At 45.0% G+C, this 22,356-nt stretch overlaps 1 protein-coding gene across 1 annotated transcript in view; it reads left to right on the top strand.

The window, feature by feature from the left end:
* Positions 1-22,356, top strand: part of LOC147705962 (uncharacterized) — a 118,108-nt gene that overhangs the window by 65,720 nt on the left and 30,032 nt on the right. Inside the window, exons 6-8 of the mRNA XM_086932427.1 lie at positions 593-748; positions 10,151-10,218; positions 14,027-14,072. Of these exons, the coding sequence (XP_086788553.1) occupies positions 593-748; positions 10,151-10,218; positions 14,027-14,072 (270 nt within the window). The remainder of the gene's footprint in view (positions 1-592; positions 749-10,150; positions 10,219-14,026; positions 14,073-22,356) is intronic.

The raw sequence follows: 22,356 nt of genomic DNA on the forward strand, positions 1-22,356 counted from the left end.
CCATTATCTGTGTGTTAAGGAATTTGGGGTCATTTGTTAGCTGAAAGCACACACCGAAAGAGGAAAATGCCTTTAAGGATTGTTTTTGTGCAGGCACCTGTCCTCTTCCTGCACAAAAAACAATCCTGCCTGTAATAGAGGCACCGCTGCATTATGGTACAAGAGTGCCTGCATTGGCTCTAGGCTTCACAGAGTGCGCCAGCGCAAGGAGCAGAAATGCTCAATATCTATGTAAATGCAAAGCATCTCTGCTGTCTGCCTTTCACATTACGCAGCACAACAACTTTGCTTCCTGTCCTGTGTTGTGTGAAATTGACAGGGCGTTGTCATTCTTCTACATGCAAAACAATTCCCTCAGGGGAGAGAAAAAAGTCCAGCAAAGACTCTCTCTTTACATTAGGCATAGATTTGCTATTCAGGGCATGCAGTTCACATCAATTTCTGCCATTTTAATAGTGTTTCCATTCTTCGAACTTTGTTTCATAGCTTTTTTAACCTATTGACTCAAGCTGCTTGTACTATTGTGTCCATGATACAGTGAAGTGATGATACTTGTCAATATAAAAACAACTTGTCCTTTACATATGTGCAGACCTGCGGTAAAACAGTTATTGTGGAAAAAATTACAGTCAATTTCACTGGAATGCCTACTGTGGTGATTACTGAAGGTAAAGCCAGCGGATCACAGAATGTCACAGCGGCAGTGTTTATTAACGGAAGTTCTGTACCTTTCATTAAAGTTACCGCAGTGAGTATTAACTATTTTTGTCATTCTATGTAGCTACGTTTTTGTAATATGCACTGTATGGAATTGGAAAAAGAAATAGAAATTCTCATGAACAGAAGAAGCCTAGTAGGGACGCCATTGACCCTGGTGCAAGTATGTAACCCCCCTCCAGCCCCCCAAGTTCAGCTGTCTTCCTGATCCACCAACCTGAACCCTCATCACCATAGATTAGAACTATCATCATGGTGTAAAAAGCAATACTGACACTCACTGAGAAGGTGGGTTTCTGCACTGCATTCTACTGCCATCATTGAGTCTCATAGAGTTAATATATTCAATGTCTTTTGGTAACTATTTTACATCACTTCAACTTTGTAGTATTTTGAAATTACAAACATCTTCAAATCCAAGTGTATGTTCAAAGACACAGGTAGAGGCTAAAGAGAATTAAGGGTTTTGCATAAGGCAGAGGTGGTTGCTGATCAGTGTTAGAAGATAGTCATCGCCTGCAATAAATATTTTTATGAATTTAAAATATAATCGAGATGCAAGAGCAACAACAAAGTTGTAGACTAAATAGGGTGTAAAGTATTGCAGTAATCATGGGACTGAGCTGATTAGATGCCAATGGGAACTAGTTGCTTTTGCGCAGAAGCATGTTTATGTGATTTTCTTCTGCTTGTGGAGGCAGAGGTTTAGTATAGAAAGTTGTACTGGGGTAAAAAACGTCAAGGAGATTGGATGGATGGTTTCGCTGGATTTCAAAGAGATTGATGCCACCCACGTGAAGTGTTATGTCACACTGAACATCTAGTGCTACAACGTTGCCCTTGCCCACCATTTTTCTTGGGTTTTGCCTAGGCCTGGGTGGTCAATTTGTTTCCGCTCGTGAAATTTGGGTAATTTTGCGTTCTGGGGAGAACGCGGAATTGCCAAAAATTCCGCGGCTTCGCAGAATTTTTTGCTTGTCCGCGCTTTCAAAATGCGTGTTCGCAAGCTATTTCCCCCCGAGCACGCAAACTGCATTTGCGAACAGGAAAAAAAACAAATTTGAAATTGCGGAATTTCTGTATGCTCACAGAGATTTTTTACCATTTTGCGGAGCTTTGCGTGGCACGACTACGCAAATTCCGCCCACCCCTAGTTTTGGCTCTTGCAGGATTTCATCCCCTCATCTCTGCATATGTAACCCTTTCTCATCCTTACCTCTACATGTACCCTCAGCTCCTTTGTTCTCCATCACATTTACTTAGGTCCTCCTCTCCTGTTACCTTGATCTTGTCATATGCCTTCTACATAGTTTTCCTTTGTTTTTAGGTTTTGCCTAGACAATGCTTGCGCTGTCTCCTCAATATTTGCTGTATTCAGGATTTGTGCATAAAGCTCTTCCCACTTCCCACCCATCTTTTTAATTGGCTCCTGTCCCTGTCCTTTCTAAATGGTGGCTTTTCATTGGTCACTAGGCTTAGTAGTCCCTCCTTAGTACCTCCTATTCTCTTCTCTTAACCTCCCATGAGGACTCCCCCGTTACATGTATTGTTACTCCCTAGGTTTTACTTGCAGCCTCAATGCACTATTTTCTTGAAAGGCTTCAGGCAAAACACACACTTGGTCCTAAGCTAGGCTGGCAGTGGTTACTTCGCTCACTAGAACATCTCACATTTATATGAGGCCGTCTATAAATTTCCCTTCATCAGATCTAAACAGAGTACAACCTAATCCGAAATTAATGTAGTAATTATTTTGTCACATTTCTAAGCTACTAATTGTATATATGGATATAGCTATTTGAATGTACTTGTAGTACTGTCTTGCATGCAGTGCATTAGGGGTAGGGTGGATTTACAATATCTTCCTCAGGGTGCAGTACCATATGTGACCAAAAGAGGTCTGCAGTGCTGGTGCCTTGCTCACTAGGGACGTCTAGGAGCAGTCTGCTGTACTGCACCTAGAAATGCATTGCTGGTGCCTTGCTCACTAGTGACATCTTGGAGCAGCTTGTGGTACTGCACTGAGACATACAGCGCTGGTGCTTTGCTCACTAGGGGCCTCTATGAACAGTTTTCTGTACTGAACTGAGACATGCAGGGCTGGTGCCTTGCTCACTAGGTACCTCCAGGAGCAGCTTTCAGGACTGCACCGAGACATGAGGTACTGGTGCCTTGCTCACTATGGAACTCTAGGAGCAGCTTGCAGTACTGCACCGAGGCATACAATGGCCTTGCCTTGCTCACTAGGAACCTTTAGGAGCAGCTTACAATACTGCACCGAGACATACAATGCCTTGCTTACTACACAAGAATTTGCAATGCACTGAAAGTATGAGCTACTGGTTTTGCATTATTATTTGCAATGCCATTACCTCAAAATATCAGTAATGCGAGACCTATTGCATTGCAAATGCTTTTTTAAATTCTTCCCTAGTCCAACCCTTTCCTGGGCACCCCTCTTCATTTGGCCTCAACACCTTTCTTGTGCACATGACTTCCCACCTATTTCTATAAACATGTTTATGTATCATATATACCTTCCAAACCCTTGCTGTCACTGACTTCTGCAGTTAAACATCCCCATAACAGGCTGTCCCACCTCTGGATAAATCCTCACTCACTCAACAATTATTCTTGTCTCTTTATCATTACATGTGAACAAACTCTCTGCAAGTTGGCGGATCGGACCTGCTTTAACTCTCGATAGATTTTTTATTTCAGTTCACCTAGATTTAGATCTCTTCTGTAAGTTAGTTTAGCTGAGTCTCAGTCAGTGTAAGCTCTGGTGAAATGGCTTTGAGTGCTAACCACCAGTGCCCCACATTTTATCACAAGGTTAGGAGGCTCCACACCGGTTACAGATTGACTATTTGTGTAGTTATATACACTCTTGTTTTCAGGCTGAAGAATGGGACTACTGTCTCACTCATCCCAGAATCTTCGCACAGGTGGCCTTCTACAGATTGGAACTTTAATTAAATGATCATGGCCTGCATAGTCCTTACAATTTAACTGAGCATCCAAAATAAAAATGTCCCTATTATTTTTTCCAATAGTCTGAGTCTGTAGTGTTTCACTAAAAATCAGTAGTGCTTTATTGCATTCACAATGTACATAAAGACTGTACCAAAATGCGAACTTCAAATTGACTAAAACTAAAGAGAGGTTAAAAAAAATTCTTAGGTTTAAAAAGGTCTCCAGTGCAAATATAATACTAATTTGGTCATTTTAGCGGTCCTTCGTGTACCCAACAAGGTTTGTGATTTTAGCTATCCTGCTGAGTCAAGTTGATTATTTTGCTAGCCAGCCGACTGCTCAAATCATCCCTCGGACACGAAAGTCAAATTGGAGAAGCCTGATTCCCTCCTGGAAGAATAAGAGATGTGCTAAGAATTATGCACATGCTAATTAACTCACACTTAGTGGAAAGCATTAGGACTTGCAGACAGCAAGAAAAGATGGCAATACTTAAATAGATTCCAGCCTGGAACGAACAAACACTTTTGACTTCTATTAACTTGCATTCTGTAAACCTTGGGGCATATTACCAACAACTAGCGATAATTATTGCTATGTTGGTTTATCGGGGATATTTTTATCGCCGAGCTGCGGCGATTTTTATCGCTTAGGAACCTTGCTATTATCAAGGTGTATCTCCTAAGCGATGAAAATCGGCCGAAATGCATGAATATCGCTAAAAAGTCAGCGATATTCATGCATTACCGAGCTAATGCTCTTAGCCATGTTATCCACCTACCATTGGATAACATGGCTAAGAACTGCTCAGGGGAAGGTGTTAGCTTTTGGAGATATTCGCGCTTAGCGCGAATATCTCCAAAAGTTGGTAATAGGAGCTAGCGATGTTAGCGACTATTTCCAGTCGCTAACATCTTGGCACTCCCACTTTGCATGTCATTAGAGATAAATATCACTGACATGCAAAGCGGGGCCCAAGATGGTCGCTATCTCCTACTAGCAGTCGCTAACTGGTGTTAGCGATAGCTAGGTAATAGGGAGATAATTTTATCTCCGCTGTCTTGGCTTTTAAAGCCAAAAAAGCGGAGATAAACCCCCTTGATAACATGCCCCCTTGTGTTTTCAGAGCCAGCCTCAATCACATTTTCACTCACTCTGGGGAGTAGAGGAGGAAGGCCTTGGCTGGAACCCTGGAGGAGAGGGAAGAAGGCAGCTGGTTGCCAGCGTTGCAAGGGAGCCCTAGGTTATCCATGTGAGGAGCTAAAGGGTAGGAAGAGGCTAGGAAGTCTAAAATCAACACGCATAGTGATTGACTAGTGAATGCCACCAGAAGCAAGATACAAACATCCTAATTTATGACCTACCTATCTTTTACTACTCTATCTCCCACATCTCTGTTTATTCCCTACCAAACTCACCTCTTGTGATACCCTCATTCTCTTCAATTCTACTGGTGCCTTTTCTCTTCAGATGAAAAAATTAACCAATTTCCTCGTAACTAAGCATGGGCGAATTTGCGATCAGCGAATTTGCGGATTTTTGAATTTGCGATCCGCAAAATTCGCGAATTCGCGCAAATTTGTGGATTTTTTTATTTTTGCAAATTCGCGGGGCGCTTGGCGTGTTCGCGGGGCGCTTTCCGTGTTCGCGGGGCGCTTTGCGTGTTCGCGGGTTTTTTTTGTGCAAGACCGCGATGCGCCCTCCGGATCATCACTGCCACCCTCTCATTTTTTGTGCCCTTCTGCCCCCTGCCCCACTCGTTTTTTGTGCCCTTCTGCCCTCTGCCCCACTCGCTGTTGTGCCCTTGTGCCCCTTGCCCCACTCATTTTTTGTGCCCTTCTGCCCTCTGCCCCACTCGTTGCTGTGCCCTTCTGCCCTCTGCCCCACTCTGTGACCTTCTGCCCTCTGCCCCACTCCTGTTTTATTTTAGAATGGCGCCGGCAAGCTGCCAGCGCCATTCTAAAATAGTTACTAAGTTAGCTTCATCAGGATACACTAATAGATCAAATAAAGCAGGTGCTCGAGCACCTGCATTTTATCTATTAGTGCTTCCTGTTGAAGCTAACTTAGTAACTATTTTAGAATGGTGCTGGCAGCTTGCCGGCGCCATTCTAAAATAGTTACAAGCTTGAAGTTTGAACTTTTGCGCCCCGGATCCATTCCGCTCGCGAACTCGCGGATTTTTGGCAAATTCGCGGGAGTTCGCAGATCGTGAATTTGCCGAAAATCCGCGAAATCCGCGAAATCCGCGAGCGGATTGGATTTTGCGCCCATGCTTACTCGTAACCTCCTTTATGGCAAATACATTGTATTTCTTGCTCCTCATCACATCTACATATACCCTTCCGACGGTAATCAACCTTTATCCCGCATTTTTTTTCCCGCGGACTTTCAGGCCGCATACTATTAATCCGCAATGTCATTCATCCCACATACCATCATCCCACATTTTTTTACAATGCATGTGCTTTTATCACGCATGCCTTTACAACGAAATACGTTGTAAAGGCATGTATGGTAAATGCATTTGCGTTGTAAACGATGACGATGACGAGAGAGGTAAGGGGGTTTGGATTAATTTTTAAGGGTGGGGGTCGTGCTGGGGTAGTGATTGTGTAGTGTAGTTTTGTGTTAGTGTAGTGTAGAGTTGTGGTGGTTGTTTAGTGTAGGGTCGTGCTGGGGAAGTGTAATAGGGGTTAGGGTAGTATTGTAGTGTTTGTGTAGTGTAGGGTCATGCTGGGGGTAGTGTTTTAGGGTTTAGGGTAGTGTTGTAGTGTTTGTGTAGTGTAGGGTCATGCTGAGGTAGTGTTTTAGGGTTTTGGGTAGTGTTGTATTGGGTCATGCTGGGGGTAGTGTTTTAGGGTTTTGGGTAGTGTTGTAGTGCAGGGTCAAGCAGGGGTAGTGTTTTAGGGTTTAGGGTTAGTGTTGTAGTGTTTGTGTAGTGTAGGGTTATGCTGGGGTATAGTGTTTTAGGGGTTAGGGTGCTGTTGTAGTGTTGTAGTGTAGGGTCATGCTGGGGGTAGTGTTTTAGGGTTTAGGGTAGTGTTGTAGTGTTTGTGTAGTGTAGGGTCATGCTGGGGTAAGTGTTTTAGGGTTTTGGGTAGTGTTGTATAGGGTCATGCTGGGGGTAGTGTTTTAGGGTTTTGGGTAGTGTTGTAGTGTAGGATCATGCAGGGGTAGTGTTTTTGGGTTTAGGGTAGTGTTGTAGTGTTTGTGTAGTGTAGGGTCATGCTGGGGTGTAGTGTTTTAGAGTTTAGGGTAGTGTTGTAGTGTTTGTGTATTGTAGGGTCATGCTCGGGGTAGTGTTTTAGGGTTTAGGGTAGTGTTGTGTTTGCGTAGTGTAGGGTCATGCTGGGGGTAGTGTTTTAGGGTTTAGGGTAGTGTTGTAGTGTTTGTGTAGTGTAGGATCATGCTGGGGGTAGTGTTTTAGGGTTTTGGGTAGTGTTGTAGTGTTTGTGTAGTGTAGGGTCATGCTCGGGGTAGTGTTTTAGGGTTTAGGGTAGTGTTGTAGTGTTTGCATAGTGTAGGGTCATGCTGGGGGTAGTGTTTTAGGGTTTAGGGTAGTGTTGTAGTGTTTGTGTAGAGTAGGATCATGCTGGGGGTAGTGTTTTAGGGTTAAGGGTAGTGTTGTAGTGTAGGGTTATGCTGGGGGAAGTGTTATAGGGTTTAGGGTAGTGTTGTAGTGTAGGGTCATGCAGGGGTAGTGTTTTAGGGTTAAGGGTTGTGTTGTAGTGTTTGTGTAGTGTAGGGTCATGCTGGGGGTAGTGTTTTAGGGTTTAGGGTTGTGTTGTAGTGTTTGTGTAGTGTAGGGTCATGCTGGGGTGTAGTGGTTTAGTGTAGTATTGTAGTGTTTGTGTAGGGTCATGCTGGGGGTAGTGTATTAAGGTACTGTTGTAGTGTTTGTGTAGGGAAGTTATTTGCTTTATGGTAGTGTTGGGGGGTCGTGCTGGGTAGTGTAAATGTAGAAAAAGGACTGTGTGTCAAGGGTGGGTGGTGCAGGGGTGCTACATTAGAGTGTAGGGTAGTGTAGGTTAGGGTAGTGTACTTTTACTTACCTTTACAACTTTTACAACGAGTATACCTTTAACATGCATGCCTTTACGCTGTAAAGGCATGCGTACTAAAGGCATATTCGTTCTAAAAGTTTTCGTTCTTTTAATTTGCGGCCTAATAGTACATGCAGGATTATTTTTGCGGACTGATGGTATGCGGGCTGTTTGTCTGCGGGATAACGTCATATATTCCCTCCCGACTGAAAGATTCGCATTTGCTCTCCTAACCAATATGCCTTCCTGTACTTGGATAGTACACCTCTGCATATTTTCTTTTCAGCTTTGATGGCCTCTGTCTAAACACTCCATGCCTCTGTTCCTCATCATCTCTCACTATTCCCTCCTAACATTTTCTCCCTCTTTGTTTTGACTATATCCTTTATCTCTTGCTCCTCCTCACCACCCTCTATGCCCTACTTACTTGCTTCTCATTTATGCCTATGAATTCCACAGTCTCATGATACACCCTGGCTCACACAGGCACTATGGGTGTGCAAAATAGCATAACCTTTCCTTGGAGTACGTGCGTAATTCTTATGAGAGTTGTAGGTTTTACACATGGGATGCTATCTGTGTGAATATCACATGCAAGATGTGCCTTCAAGTATGAAAGTCATGGAAGATTCCTACTCAGTATTTTGTTCATCAGATTTCTACGGTCACAAAATGATCATTGCTATGTCACAGAATGAGACTGAATAACACATCCAATTTCACAGCTACCACACAACATTTTGGGAGCAAACCCTTTATCCTGCAAAATAAAATCATGAGATCAGCGTTAACATTTTGAAATTGCACATGATACAAATATTCCAAAAAACAGGTACTATGTGAAATTATGTTTTTGTAATAAACATTATACACACCTTTAAACTGAACATTCCTGCTTCTACTGTTTTCTGAAGGAGTAGCATCCTTGCTTGCCCCTGTTTTTCTTTTGATCACCTGGCCTGGATGTAACCCGCCTGCATTCAACTACGTCCCATCCAGTGAATGTGTGGAGAACTCACAGATGTCCTGAGTGTTCCCAACTGCGCCACTCTCATTAAGCCAACTAGACTTCTTCATATTCCTCATGTCAATCAGCAGGTAATGTCTGGGGGTCCATGGGCCCCCCTTTGCCCCCTGCAGAGGGCCTCTGTCAGGAGACGCACTCACAGGACGCCACCTTTTAAATGGCGCCCCTCAGTGCGCCTCCTGATTGCTTCTTTGACTCTGCACCAGTGTCTGTAATATGGCACGAAAGCAAAGTCAAAGGAATTCCCTCATTTGCATATGGCACGGCCCTATGCAAATGAGGGAACATCCTCTGTTGATAGCGCTGGCACTTTAAGTGCCCCAGCACTATCGGTACTATAGAAGGGTACGCACAAGTGCCTGCGCCCCCTTCTGTAATACCAAAGTGACCCTGGGGCGAGCTAGCGCCCATTGCACCCCGGGGCACCTTATGCAATACGGCACCAGGCCTGCGTGATCACGCTTACCCTGAAAAGTATCATTCTTGGCTCTTGCTGTTTGCTGGTGCGGCAAACACGGGCTTCCTGCTCGTTCCCCTTCTGCTGTGATTCTGCGGTCTCTTGTTGCAGATGCTAGGGTTGTCTTTTAATGGTGAAGTCACAGTAACTTCTCGTGAACACCTATCAAACCTTAGAAGAAAGATTACCTATATCGTAAGCTATATTCTTTTGTAATCAACATGGAAGGTGGGAGGATTAAGTTTATTGGGTACGTTTTATTCATCGGTTTCCCCTCTCCATTCAGTGTTTTTACAGATGCATCTTTATCCTTTTCAGCAGGCGTCTTTTTCACTTTTCCTACTGATTGCTTTCAATTATTTTAATGATGTGTATTACCAATCAACCTACTACTGATCTGTGATGTATTTTGACTCTTGCCTTTCAGTAGAAAGTTTTCTTTCAAGTTACTCTTTTATTAAAGTGGACTGATGCTGACAGTGATTGGAATGTGGAGTGTCTCACACTCACACACAAGATTAATGGTCCTGTTTTCTAATATCGGTTGGCATGGGTTATATTAAAAACTGAGGGGCATATTATCAAGGACCGGTGTTAAAATTATCGCCGTTTTATCGGCAGGAAACTGTCAATAAAACGGCAATAATGGGCTTGATAATACGCTCTTGTTAATTCCCATAGAAGGCCATGTTTTGGTGTTAACATGGGCTTCTATGTGAATTAAAAAGGGCGTATTATCGAGCCCATTATCTCAGTTTTATCGGCAATTTCCTGCCGATAAAACTGCGATAATTTTAACACCGGTCCTTAATAATATGCCCCCTGAGATTCATAGATGAGAGTATCGATCTGTACTTGTTGTTGAATTGTTCAGAGGAGCCTGGAAAATCGAATACATTTTTTTAAACCTGATCTTTCTATTTACAGACCGTGACGTATGGGGTAACTTTTAATTTTGAAAAACCTTGTATCGTGTATTCTCTGGTTGCTGGGAGGTAAGATGTATTTATTTATACATTTAAATACCGTTGGCGTATTGAAGTGCTGAAAGACAAGAGGGGTGGAAGGCCACTGAGTTTGTATGACAAAGGGCTGAAAGAGGTGACCATTCAAGTGCCATGGATGTTTGCAAGAGATCATTCCATTTTTGGAGCCGTGTAGCTCACAATGTTTCTTCCCTCTGCCATTTGTGTTTTAAAACTGCCACTACTCTTGTGTCAATACCATGGATTATTTTATGGTAAAAGATTGCTAATTCAGACACAAATGGAGACAGTGAAGCCGAAGGACACCTTATGTTAGGATGGAGGACATGATTTAATGTAGTGGATGTAAAAGAAGATTAGATGAGTGGCAATATTCTGTATTCGTCCACTAAACACCTGATCCTCCCACACCACCACTGACCATCAAGGTGCAAGAGATTTTAATAACAGCGGCTAGTGTTGATTTTCCAAAGTTTCGCACAGTATCAGAAAAGCCACTTGTGGGGGCACCGATAGGAACTGCTGCACCTCATTGCGAATTGGTCCTATAATTGTTCCGTTCACTTTTATTCAAAACACATAGTAGTACTGATAAAAAGTACACTCTGGTGGAGGGGCTGGGGCACAATACTTACACTCTGGTGGGCGTAGAGGGGCACAAAGCCAAGGGTGCACACAGGCAATCATTGGTATGGAGCCAGAATTAAGGCGTGAGCCTGGTGCTCTGAATTATAAGGAGTGATCGACAAATGCAAATGGTGGCCACACGCTTTCACCATGAGGTGTCCACCAGGCACTCATAACTGGTGAGAAGCAATGTTGCTGGAGAAGAAGGGCCCACATGTGGCAGGATGGAGGGGGGTTGAATGACCACTTTCAATGAGCACTCGTTGACTGCAGAAAGACTTTGTGCCATTCTCACCAAGCAAAATATAACAACAAAATACTGATTCAAAATTTGACAGACAGCCCATGGAGCCAATGCTTGCAAAGAAGTCTCACCCAAGCAAGCCAATGCCTAAGGAGGGATGACCCAAAGGCCCTTTCTGTATAATATAGTGTGCTGTGTTTTTTGTTCTCATGAGCTTCAGTGGACTGGAACTTGTCAACCCCAACCTAAGACATTACAGTAGAAACTCACTGCAACAGTGCTTTTCGAAGAATAAAACGCAAAGCGAAGACAGAACCGCATTCACCGTTTACAGCATTCAGAAAAGGCAGTATCATAAAGGGTTTGTTGGTGCACCACAGAACCAAGCAGCAGTTTTATGCACCTGCAATACATAAACCAAATTCATTGAACACGATATTGTTCGGTGTTAGTACTTTAGTTTCATATAGAGCAGATTGAAAACAATGAGCAAGGTTCTCTTCTTTCTGTTTCTGAGCTGTGCTTTCTGGAAATAAAACACTAACTCAGAGAAATATTTCACAAAATGAAGTCACTTGGTGCACTGTGGGCGTATGAAACAGGTGCTCACCACTTCTCTGTGCCAACAAAGCCCATCATGATATGGCCCCATATCTCTACTTTTATTAAGAAAAAATATAAAATAAAAAGAATACAAAATCAATATGAGCTACGTCAGATGGAAGTCAATGATATGACAGAAGGGGCAGCAGAAGCTTGTGTGGACTCTTCTGTAATACTGATAGAGCTGATGTACATGTAGTACCAGCATTATCATAAGCGAGCATTCCCTCATTTGCATGGGGGTGTGTCTCCATGCAAATGAGGGAAACTTCTTGCCTCTGGTTCACAGCTGCTCGGGGGCAGCACATTCTTTGTAATACGGTGCACTGTCCCTGTTTATAGGTGCACCGTGGTGCAAACAGGGACAGTTCACCCATCCTGTAATATGGTCTCAGGTGTTACTACAGCTCCCCATTCTTTCTGCTCCCAGTGCTGTGCACATTGTTGCTTTTGCAAATTAGTCTGCTGTAGGGAAAAAGACACCTTGACTTCAGTGGTCATTTTCAGAGTGCAGTGCAGGCTCGGCTCTAGGATGCTGCACTAACAGTTGTCACGTGAGGATAATGTAAACAGATACGAGTGAAGAAATCAATACTGATTGAAAACTGTCACTCCCTACTTTCAATAGCTAATACTAGTAAGAACAGAAATACTGCTAACCAAATATAGTCCTTATCTCTTGAAACTGGTCAAATTGAAGAGACTGATTGTAGCTGTCTTGTAATGTGTGCCCTTCCAGCTCCTCTAGGTATCTGATACCGATTACCGCACCTCTCTAGATGTATATATTAACTTCAGGTTTATACAGCAACTATGTACTGTAATTGATAACACATATCATACAAGGATATACTGCTCATTAAGTTTAGAATTTGTGCATAACTATTTTAATGTAGTGTATTTAATTAGGTTAGGATTAGCATTACAAATACAATGATGCTATAACTTTCTATTCAACTTAATTGAGTGGAAGAGCGATTGGTATTCCAGTTACAGTACTGCTTTATTGTAATACGCATACTTTTATTTACTTTCTTTAGAGGCTAGGGACAGCTTTAGTGTGAGAAAATTACTATTTAAAATGTTTTAAGAATATATATTTTAATTCTATTTAGTGTTAGTTTTGGGGCAAGTGGCAATTACAGTCTATGTAGGTATAATGAAATAAATATAGATAAATCAAATGATTGGCCTTACTGGACAATTTAGTTTAGGGAACAAACAGCTAGATTCATGAAAGAAAATTGCGCTCACAAAGGGCCAGATTCTGAGAATCTGGCCCTTTGCGAGCGCAATTTTTGCATTTGGGATTCATCATCCCAAATGCAAAAATCGGTAATTGCGAAATCGCATATTTGCGAGGAGTTGTATTTAAGGAATCTCTATTTGAGATTCCTTAAATGCAATTCATCACCATGTTTAATTTGCGAATTTGCAATATTTGGCCGCTATTTACCACGAATTGTAACTTCGTGGTAAATAGCGAAAACTCAGAAAAATGCACTTTAGTGCATTTTTCTGAGTGGTATGCTACACACACACATGTCCTTTGGACATGTGTGTGCGCAACATCTGGCTACATTTGCTTTTCAGGGGTGCTACAGGGTGTCCTTTGGACACCCCTGGCACCCTTGAAATCGCATCCTTATTTGCGATTAGCAAATTGCTAATCGCAAATAAGGAATAACTCCCCATTCATTCCGATGGGCCCTTTGGCCCATAGGAATGAATGGGGAGTCATTCCTTATTTGCGATTAACAATTTGCTAATCGCAAATAAGGAAGATGTAGGAATCGCAATAGTATTTGCAATTCCTACATGAATCCCGTTTTGCAGTCCTTAATAGCGATTCCTTATGAATCGCTATTACAGACTCGCAAAAACGGGACTTTGATGAATCTAGCTGAAAGTGAATTAAGGTAGTTCTGGGAGTAAAGTGGACAAAGCAAAGGACATTCATACTGAATTGTTTCTTGGTATTTTATGACTGATGTTCATTGCCATCTAACTCAAATGCACTCATAATATCGACTTCAGGATGATGAATGGATGAGTTACCCGCCAGGATGCAAACTTGTCTGAAAAGTGGATAAACCCAGATCGCTACTGTGGTTGCATAGTCAACTCAACCATCAGTTCCGATTTATATTCTGTTTTCGTTTGTGTTTTTAAGTATTTAGCTTGGTTGCTATATATAGATGCACCTGTGAATATGTATACATGTTCATTTTCCATTCTGCTTCTATGTGTATATATAACGGCACTCATTGGTATGTTTTTAGGAAATATTCACTTTAGGAAAAAAATATGTAAACTGGCTTCTTTCATTTTTGTGTTTTTCAGCGTGGTCAATGTGAAGCTTGCTCCTGGACAACTCTCTTGTGACGTGGTACGTGGAATTATAGTATGAAGATTAATTGTTGGCAGAGCACTATAATTGCTGTTGAGACCGACTTCGGCTCCCAGAATCCACCTACCTCTCCTATGTCACACTGACTATATATTTTTATCTTTGACCCTGTACAATGCTCTGCTGCCTTTCAGCCACTTCCGCACTTAGGGCCTCATTAGGATGGAGGATTTTCCGCATCCTCCGGGCCGGCGGAAGCCACCGCCGGACCGGAGGATGCGGAAAATCCTCTGCGGACCCACCAAAGACCCACCGCCACATTAGGATGGCTGGTGGGTCCTGGTTTCCGTCCGCAGCTTATCCGCCGCGGTTGGCTTACAACCGCGGCGGAAAAGCACTAATATGGTGACGGTGTCTCTCAGACACCGTCAGCCAGATTAGGATGGGCTGTGGAACATGCTTTTCCGCTGCGGCTTTTCCGCCGTGGAAAAGCATGTGTAACTTCACTGCGGGGGCCCGTTGCGGGCCCCCTAGGTGAAGGGGGGGTGGGGGGTGCACATGTGGGGTACCTATGGTACCCCCCTGCATTTGTATGCAGTAAGCGGCAGGCACCGCGCGGTGCCTGCCACTTTCTGCATACAAATGCAAAGCGAGCATTTTTAACATTGCTGCGGGTGCAGCTTGAAGCTCCACCCGCCGCAATGTTAAATATAGAGGATGTGACCGCTACCCTTGCGGTCACATCCAAATTGCACAGGAGGGAACTCCGCATGCCATGCGGAGGTTCCCTCCTGCTCTGGGGTCGCGGACGGACGCAAGTTCGTCCGCGATCCTAATGACCCCCTATGTACATTCTTGCATTCATACCTTCCTACATACAAACATACATGTGTATTAACCCTCACATTCCGTCACTTTGTTAGTGCAGCTGGTGTGTGTGGGTGTGTGTGTGAGTGTGTGAGTAGGATTCTTTACTGTACACATTTTGAACAGTCACTTTGACTATCACTGTATATCGATTCACATCCTAGGTCTGAATTATAGTTCTGGTGTACTAGCCCTGTTTGTGCCGCTGTGCACCCTTAACTGGGTGCACCCAGTGCAGATTGGGGTAGTGCATCACATTACAAAAAAAGTTGCTGTTAGAGTGCAGGCATGAACTCATGCCTCTGTTGTCAACAGCAAGTTAGTGAAAGGTGGACTGGCTGTTTGAAGCTGCAGATCTGCCTATCACTACAGTCAAAAACTGCGCCCCACTTTGAAGAGATGCAGGGACGCCCATGCACAACGTAGCAGCATGTGAATACACCCCTTTAAGAGGGATGCTTAGGTTGTCGGTGGGACCACCCATGCCCCTCAAAAGGGCACAAGCAACAGCGGTGTATACTCACTAGGTCTATGCCTCTTGACAGCGGCGTTTCCTCCGAGATGGTGTCTGCTATTTTTTTCATCTGTTTTTATTTGTTTAATTTTACAAACAGTTACACATTAAAAGGTTTGACATGTTAACACAAGTTACAATATCTGATTAGGTTCGCTCTTTTTGTGTAAAATGACAGAGGGCCCGTTCATGTTACCCGTAAGAAAAATTCTAAAAAAGGTCACATCAATGCTTTTTTGGCAGCAATATATATGCATACGCACATTTTACCTTTACCTTCTCTGTACAATGGCAGGATATGTACCTCCAAGTCCAGGAGGGCTACTAGATCAGTCTTGTGTTGTGCTGTAGGAGCTCCAGCGTGTTGTGCTAACAGTGCGACCCCTTGGACAACCTAGATAATAATGGGAGACAAGGGGGAAAAGGAAGGGAGAAAGAAAGTTGACAAGGGTAACATGGCCCAACCTCAAGATCCCCCAACCCCGCTCTTCCCTCTTTCTCTACAAATATATAAACAACATACACATTGCTTAGCTATTACTGCATCAAACCACGGCTGTAGTGTGAGGCGAACGTGTTGATGTTAGCTACCCCCTCTTGTGTTTGCTATTGGGCAGTGTGCCCACTCTCATTGCCTGCCTCCATTTGTGGCATAATGGGTTCTGAGTCATTCAATTCCAGGTACGGCTCGATTTAGAAGTCTGGCAAATTCTGTCCCAATAGGCGGCAATGGGCGGGGGGGGGGTGGGTCTTGTAAAGCCCCAGTGTGTCTTCCCTGCGTAATGCAATGCTTTCTGCCTTGGCCCATGTTAACATCGATTGCCTCCGGGCCACCAGCAGGGAGGTGCTGATGATTTCCATCTCCTAGTGATTAGACGTTTTGCCACCAGCATTCTGGGGTCTAGGAAATGAGTGGTCACCTTAACTCGTTTACTTCTATGGAAAAGGCCCAGGAGGCTTACCTCCCATGTGTGAACTAGTGTGAGGCCTGCGCAGTTGGATAGCTTCGTCATGACTCCCTGCCAGTAAGGGGTGAGGAGCGGGCAGGCTCATGCCATGTGTAGGAGATCAGCATCTGGTATGTGGCATCCGGGGCAAGCGGTGTCTGCACAGTGGAAGTATCTATATATTTTGGCAGGAGTGAGGTACGGTCTCTGGATAATGTTGTACTGCATGAGATGAAAGCGGGCATTATAGAGGATTCGGACCGGGCTTTCTAGTATGGTAGCCCATTCCTTGTCAGTGCAGAGGTGGGCCAGGTCTTGCCCCAGTGCTGTCTCAAAAGCAGTAGCGATACCCGTGTGGAGGTGTAACAAGGCCGAAAATCATTTTATGAGGTGTCTACCTGACCCTATAACATGTAGGTATTGAGGAGTTATGTGTGACTGGTGAGCCTCTGAAATTTCTACCCAGTGCCACTATTAGTGAAGCATGAAGCAGGAATTGACCCAGGGGTAGACCCTCCACATCCATCAATATATCATAAGTTAGTTGGGCAAAATCCAGGTAGAGGTTGTCTAGTGTTTGTATGTCTGCTGTCTGCCAGATGGTGAACTCTGCGGATGCGGTAGGGCCATGGCCTCTCGGCTTGCCCAGCAGTGGTAATGCCAGTGCATATAGGACATGGGCGCATGTGATGTATAGACTTCTGCAAAGCAGGAGGAAATCACTCAGTTATAGGCGACAAAATCTAGCTAAGAAAGGAAGAAATTTCCTTTCTTGAGTCCCCTTACTCACCAAGGTTTCCCCACGGTGATATGCTTCATCATTGGGGCCATCTCAACTCACTGCGGGTTGAGGCGTGCTACGACTTGCGGAGATACATAGGAACACTATTTGTGATGAACTATTTGTGGTGCAGTGGTGTGTATGGAGTGGAGTGAGTTAAAAATATCTAACTAGTGGGCGTAATAACTTTTATTCTTGCTCCTAGTTGATATATTAAAAATGGGGAGAGTCTCTAGGGGGCCTTGTTGCAATGAGCCAGGTGTCCCTAGTGGACGTCAAAATGTTTCGAGCTTCCCCAATGCTCTTCTTCAGGTCAGGCACAGGGTCGTCCTGTGACTACCACTCCTTGAGTGACCTAAATAAAGGAAAAAAGGAATCGTGCTGCAACTAATAAGCAAGCGCGGTTAATACATAAGATTTACTAAAGTAGTATCTTGGTTAGAAAGCAACAATGCGTTGTGGAAGAAATCCTCTCTGGCTTGTTTGCCTAGTGTGTCCCTCGAGACCGCATGCGAACAAGCCAGAGAGGATTTCTCCCACAATGCTCGAGAACCTTCCATCCCCTCCAGGACCATGAGGCACATTGTTGCTTTCTAACCAAGAGGAAACGACCTCGGATACCCTAGCGAGATAAGGCTTTGGAAATTCATTTCCATTCCAGAGAGTAAAAGGCCTTTTCTAAGTCCAGTATCAGACACCCAGATTGAGGCCAACTAAGGACCGAGTATTTGGAGACAAGGAAGAAGCACCACAAGTTTACCCAAGTGCTACGGGCTGGGACAAATCTGTTCGGTCTGAATGGACCAGGTGGCCAGGCGGTCAGCCAGGACCCTAGCCAATATTTTATAGTCTGTGTTAAGCACTGCCAGGGGCGGTTGGAACACAAAGAAGTAGGGTTTCCGTCTGGTTTTGACAGAGATATGAGCAGAGATTTGCACGACAATGCAAGGACTGGCTCTTTGTACAAGTCATGTAAGCAGGGGGTCAATGTAGAGGCATAGGCTTTATCAAATTTGGCTGGTAGGCCATCGGGCCCTGGTGTCTTACCCGCTGCTTGGGCCCTAATGGCCTTGTGGTTCTCAAATTGTGTGAATGGCTCATCAAGCTCCCCTCGCTGCTCTGGAGTAATGACAGGTAGCCTGATCATGGCAAACAATGCATCTAGGCGATATGACCCAATTCTCAAGGTCGATTGGTATAGGAAGGTGTTGTGGTGTGTAAGTTCAGCATGGATTTCATGCTGGGTGTGGAGAATTGCACTGTGGGCGCGCAGTGAAAGAATAAGACCTGGGACTGCTCCTGACATATCAACCACACCAGCACCGGCCCGCACAATCTGAAATGGCATAGGTGCGAACTGAGTGATTTTGAAATTGAGACTTCGCAGGCTCTCCAACAGTGAGGAATATTTATAGGGTGCCGCTGTTAAGCAACAAGCACACTACTGGTTTGTTCCAGATTGTGTCTCAAGTGTCAAGAGTGAATTTTCGATGCAGGTGATACTACAATCTAATTGCTTGTGAGTGTTCCATGTTGATCCCAAGCAATGTCCCCTGATGGTTACGTTAAAAGCGTCCCATTAATTCAAACTCTCTGTTGCCATTTCGCTGTTGAGGTTGAAATATTCTGCTGTTGCAGCTCCCAGTGACTTCCTAAATGGTGGGTCTTCTAATGCCGCGGTTTGGAGTTGTCACTGGCTATAGCTAGCATGTCCACCTACCAAGTGAGTTGCATGAATTGAGGATTGTGGTCCGAGTGCGTGCGACCTAAATCGTCAATCAGTTTAGCCATGGGAAGGAGGCTGGTCGAACCCACCATCCGATCAAATCAAACTTGTAGGTTGTGGGGTGAAGAGCAAAATGAGTAGACCTATGTTTCAGAATTGCAGGCATGCCATATGTCTACCAAGCCCCCAGTGCTGGAGCCAGTCACTTAATACTTGTGCATTTGATGTGGCTACAATACACGGAAATGAGAGAAACGAGCGTTTTAATGTAGTATGAAGAACAGAGTTAAAGTCTCCCCCTAATGGCCAGGGGATTCTCCGCCAACTAGACATTGTGTTAGATAATGTGTGTAGGTATGCCATTTGGCCTGGGTTGGGGGCATATACCAACCCTAGTAGAAGCTGATACCATTAAGGCGGCATTGGATCAGGACAAAACGTCTATCAATGTCCACAGTTGAAACGTCTGCCACAAAGGCGGTCCCTGGCCTTAAACAGATCAGGACTCCTCTTGCACATGAGGGGTAGTCTATAATGAATACCTTGCCCCACCAATGCTTTCTGAGTCTGTCGGCTTCAGTTTGTTTCTGATGTGTCTCTTCAGTAGAGCTATGTGGGCAGACCTGCACTTGAGGTAAGAGTTTACGGCATATCAAAGTGAGGGCGTGTGCATTCCTCTCACATTTGATGTGATAATGTAAGTGCGTGCCATGTGGATGATATGTTGGTACCCCATGGGGGGGCTCCTTCAGGTTTGTGTCTTTCCCCTACATGTGTCGACATGGTCAGGCGAGCACTGTCAGGGGCATCAGATGTGATAGGGCAACTAGTTAAAACTTGCAGAAAGAAACTTAACCTCAATATGTGTAACATTTCCTGAGCAGAGGTATAACAGGTATCCGCCCAAACTTTTAAACTGCCTGTGGCAATCCCCAGTCTTGTAAGCCAGCTTAAGGAGGGGGATCATGTCTACCCCATTTGTGTACAATGTTTGAGTACCCAACTATAGGCATGTGTTTACTGATTATAAAATCTCATTTTAAACCTGCCTTCTGTCTGCACTGTTTCCCATTAGAATTGCTTCCATTCTTGGGCTCCCAGCTGCTGTAAGCAAGTGATCCATTACCTTTGCAGGAGTGAGACGGTACAGAAATTAGTTAGGCATTAACAGCTATGAAATTGCTTCTGGGTCAGGCCTCATTGTTGGTTCATATTATGTCATCTGTTGTTTGTGTACCCGCACATGCTGGGTCCCTAAAAGCAGGCAACGCATTGCCAGTTGGAGGGCGTTGGGTATCTGAGTGGTCAGTGTGTGATGAGGCAGGCCTGATATCTCTGTCTCTCAGTATGTTTTCAGGCGTCATACTAAACAGACATTCCAGGTGGTGTGTAAGCTGCCATTTTAGGGCACCCAGAGGACCAGGGTAGATACCGTGGCCAGATGCTTAAATATGATCAGTTCTTCTGTGAACCCGAGCACGAAAGGGCTAGGTGCCCTAGAAGTGATCCGCCCAAGCAGATATGCTCACTTAAAGATGAGAGGCCCTGGTAAAGGGCTGTGGCTGCTGCAGCACACAAATGTGGAGCTCATCAGCCAGCTTTGTTGGCATGGGTGGGCAGTAGAGTTGGAGTCTCCTCCGCAGTACTGTTTGGTGTTGTGAATGGGGTGGAGGTCATGCCTGGGGGGAGCATCACATTTCTGCGACTGATCATTATGCCACCTAACCCAACAAAAAGGTTCAGCTTGTGTTTTACCCCTCACAGCAGTGGAACATGCAAAGAACTCAATAGGGGGTCCCAGTTGATATTGGTTATTGGTCAGCCCCAGCCAGCTCGCCATATCTCCTGAGGGGGCGGCAGGTGCCAGGTCCAGGGCAGGTTCCAAGCACATCAACTTAATCTTTGGCCGATCAGAGGAGAGGGCCGGTGTATGGTGACATATGTCAGGCCCCAGGAAAACAGCATTAGCCCCAGGAGCCCAGCGTTAGCCCCCGGTGTCACACCACAGCTGTCAGTGGGGTTGCAGGCCCATTTTAGGACTGGCCACAGGTTCATCAGGCAACATGAACGCCCTTGAATGCTGTGTCCTAAGTTGTGCAGCCAACGAGGTGTCTGGCAAAGAGCCAGGTTAGCTGCAGGGCACCAGCACCATGATCTTCATCTTCTCCACTGCCACCAGGCCAAAGCCTGACTCGACCCACAGTCTCCTGGCAGGGACCAGACTTAATGAGGAGGGGTACAGGAACAAGCAGGCAGCAGCCTTCCCCTTCTCTAAATTACACAGTAGTATCTGCCTGGACCGATGGGCAACAATAGCATGGTGGTCACCAGAACCATGTGTGTACCTTTTTGCGGGTGCGCCGCAGGCATGCTCCAGGCAATCTGTGCTCTTTATTATTTGCATCTGGGGTGACACATTCTGAGGTAGGAGTCCAGGGCCAAAGGACACCCTGCCTATGCTTTGTGGCAGTCCCTCAGGCGATCAGGTTCCGTACCCATGCTCCTCTGACCAAGGCGCAGGCAGCGGTGCTGTAGCAGGGACTGTCTGATGCAGTGTATTGGCCCTTGCCCTCCCCCTCATTGTCAAGCCTAGGGCAGACAGGACCTCTGGTCTTCTGTCTGGGACCGCAACCAGGTGTGCACAGGCAGGGCCGCTTCAACACTGTCACAGTTCGCTCTCACAGTATCAGCACACCCGCCAGTCAGCAGTTCAGTTCCCCTGGGCTTCCTCAATGCTGCAAATACTTCATTTGGTCTTGCCTCCCCCTTTTGCAGTCAAGTCTAGGCCCAACATGACCTCTGGGCTTCTGACTGGGACCACGACTGGGGGGTAAGGTGTGCACAGGCCAGGCTGCAGCAATCCTGCCACACTGCGCTCACCTGGTATCAGTGCCTCCGCTATGCAGTAGCTTGGTCCCCTGAGGCCTCCTGAGCGCAGCTGCCACTTCATTAGGTCAAACTGTATCAGCAACAGACCCGGACCAGCCAATGATGAGCCTCAGGCCCCCGAGCAAGAGGGGGTTATCAGTGGAGGCCTTGGTAGCCGTGCATTCAAGTCGGTGGGGGAGACTAAGGTCAGTGGTTTAGATGATAGTCGTGCACAGCTCCGTAGTAATCTTTGGGTTTAAGGCGTGAATCGTGCTCCTTCGTTTACTCCCTGCTTTGGAGTATGTATTATGGACTGAGGAAAGCACAAGCACTAACCAGTGCTAGTGTCACAAAGGGCACTGATTTTCGATGTGCTGGATCCACCAGCAAATGTTAATCAATAAAGTTTTCCAAACTTGAAGTTACTTTTCATTGCAGTATTTTATTCATACTTATGAAGATGTATTCATGAGAGTATTCGATAGTTCACTTAATTCTACAACAATCCATATGTTCCCAACAATCCATATGTTCCAATGCATTTCGGCCCACTGGCCTTCATCTGGGAAATCTATGAAACAAGGAGTGGTATCTGTCACTAATATTTCTTCAAAACAAAC

The sequence above is a fragment of the Lissotriton vulgaris genome, chromosome 7 (genome assembly GCF_964263255.1).
Source record: "Lissotriton vulgaris chromosome 7, aLisVul1.2, whole genome shotgun sequence".
NCBI classification, from domain to species: domain Eukaryota; kingdom Metazoa; phylum Chordata; class Amphibia; order Caudata; family Salamandridae; genus Lissotriton; species Lissotriton vulgaris.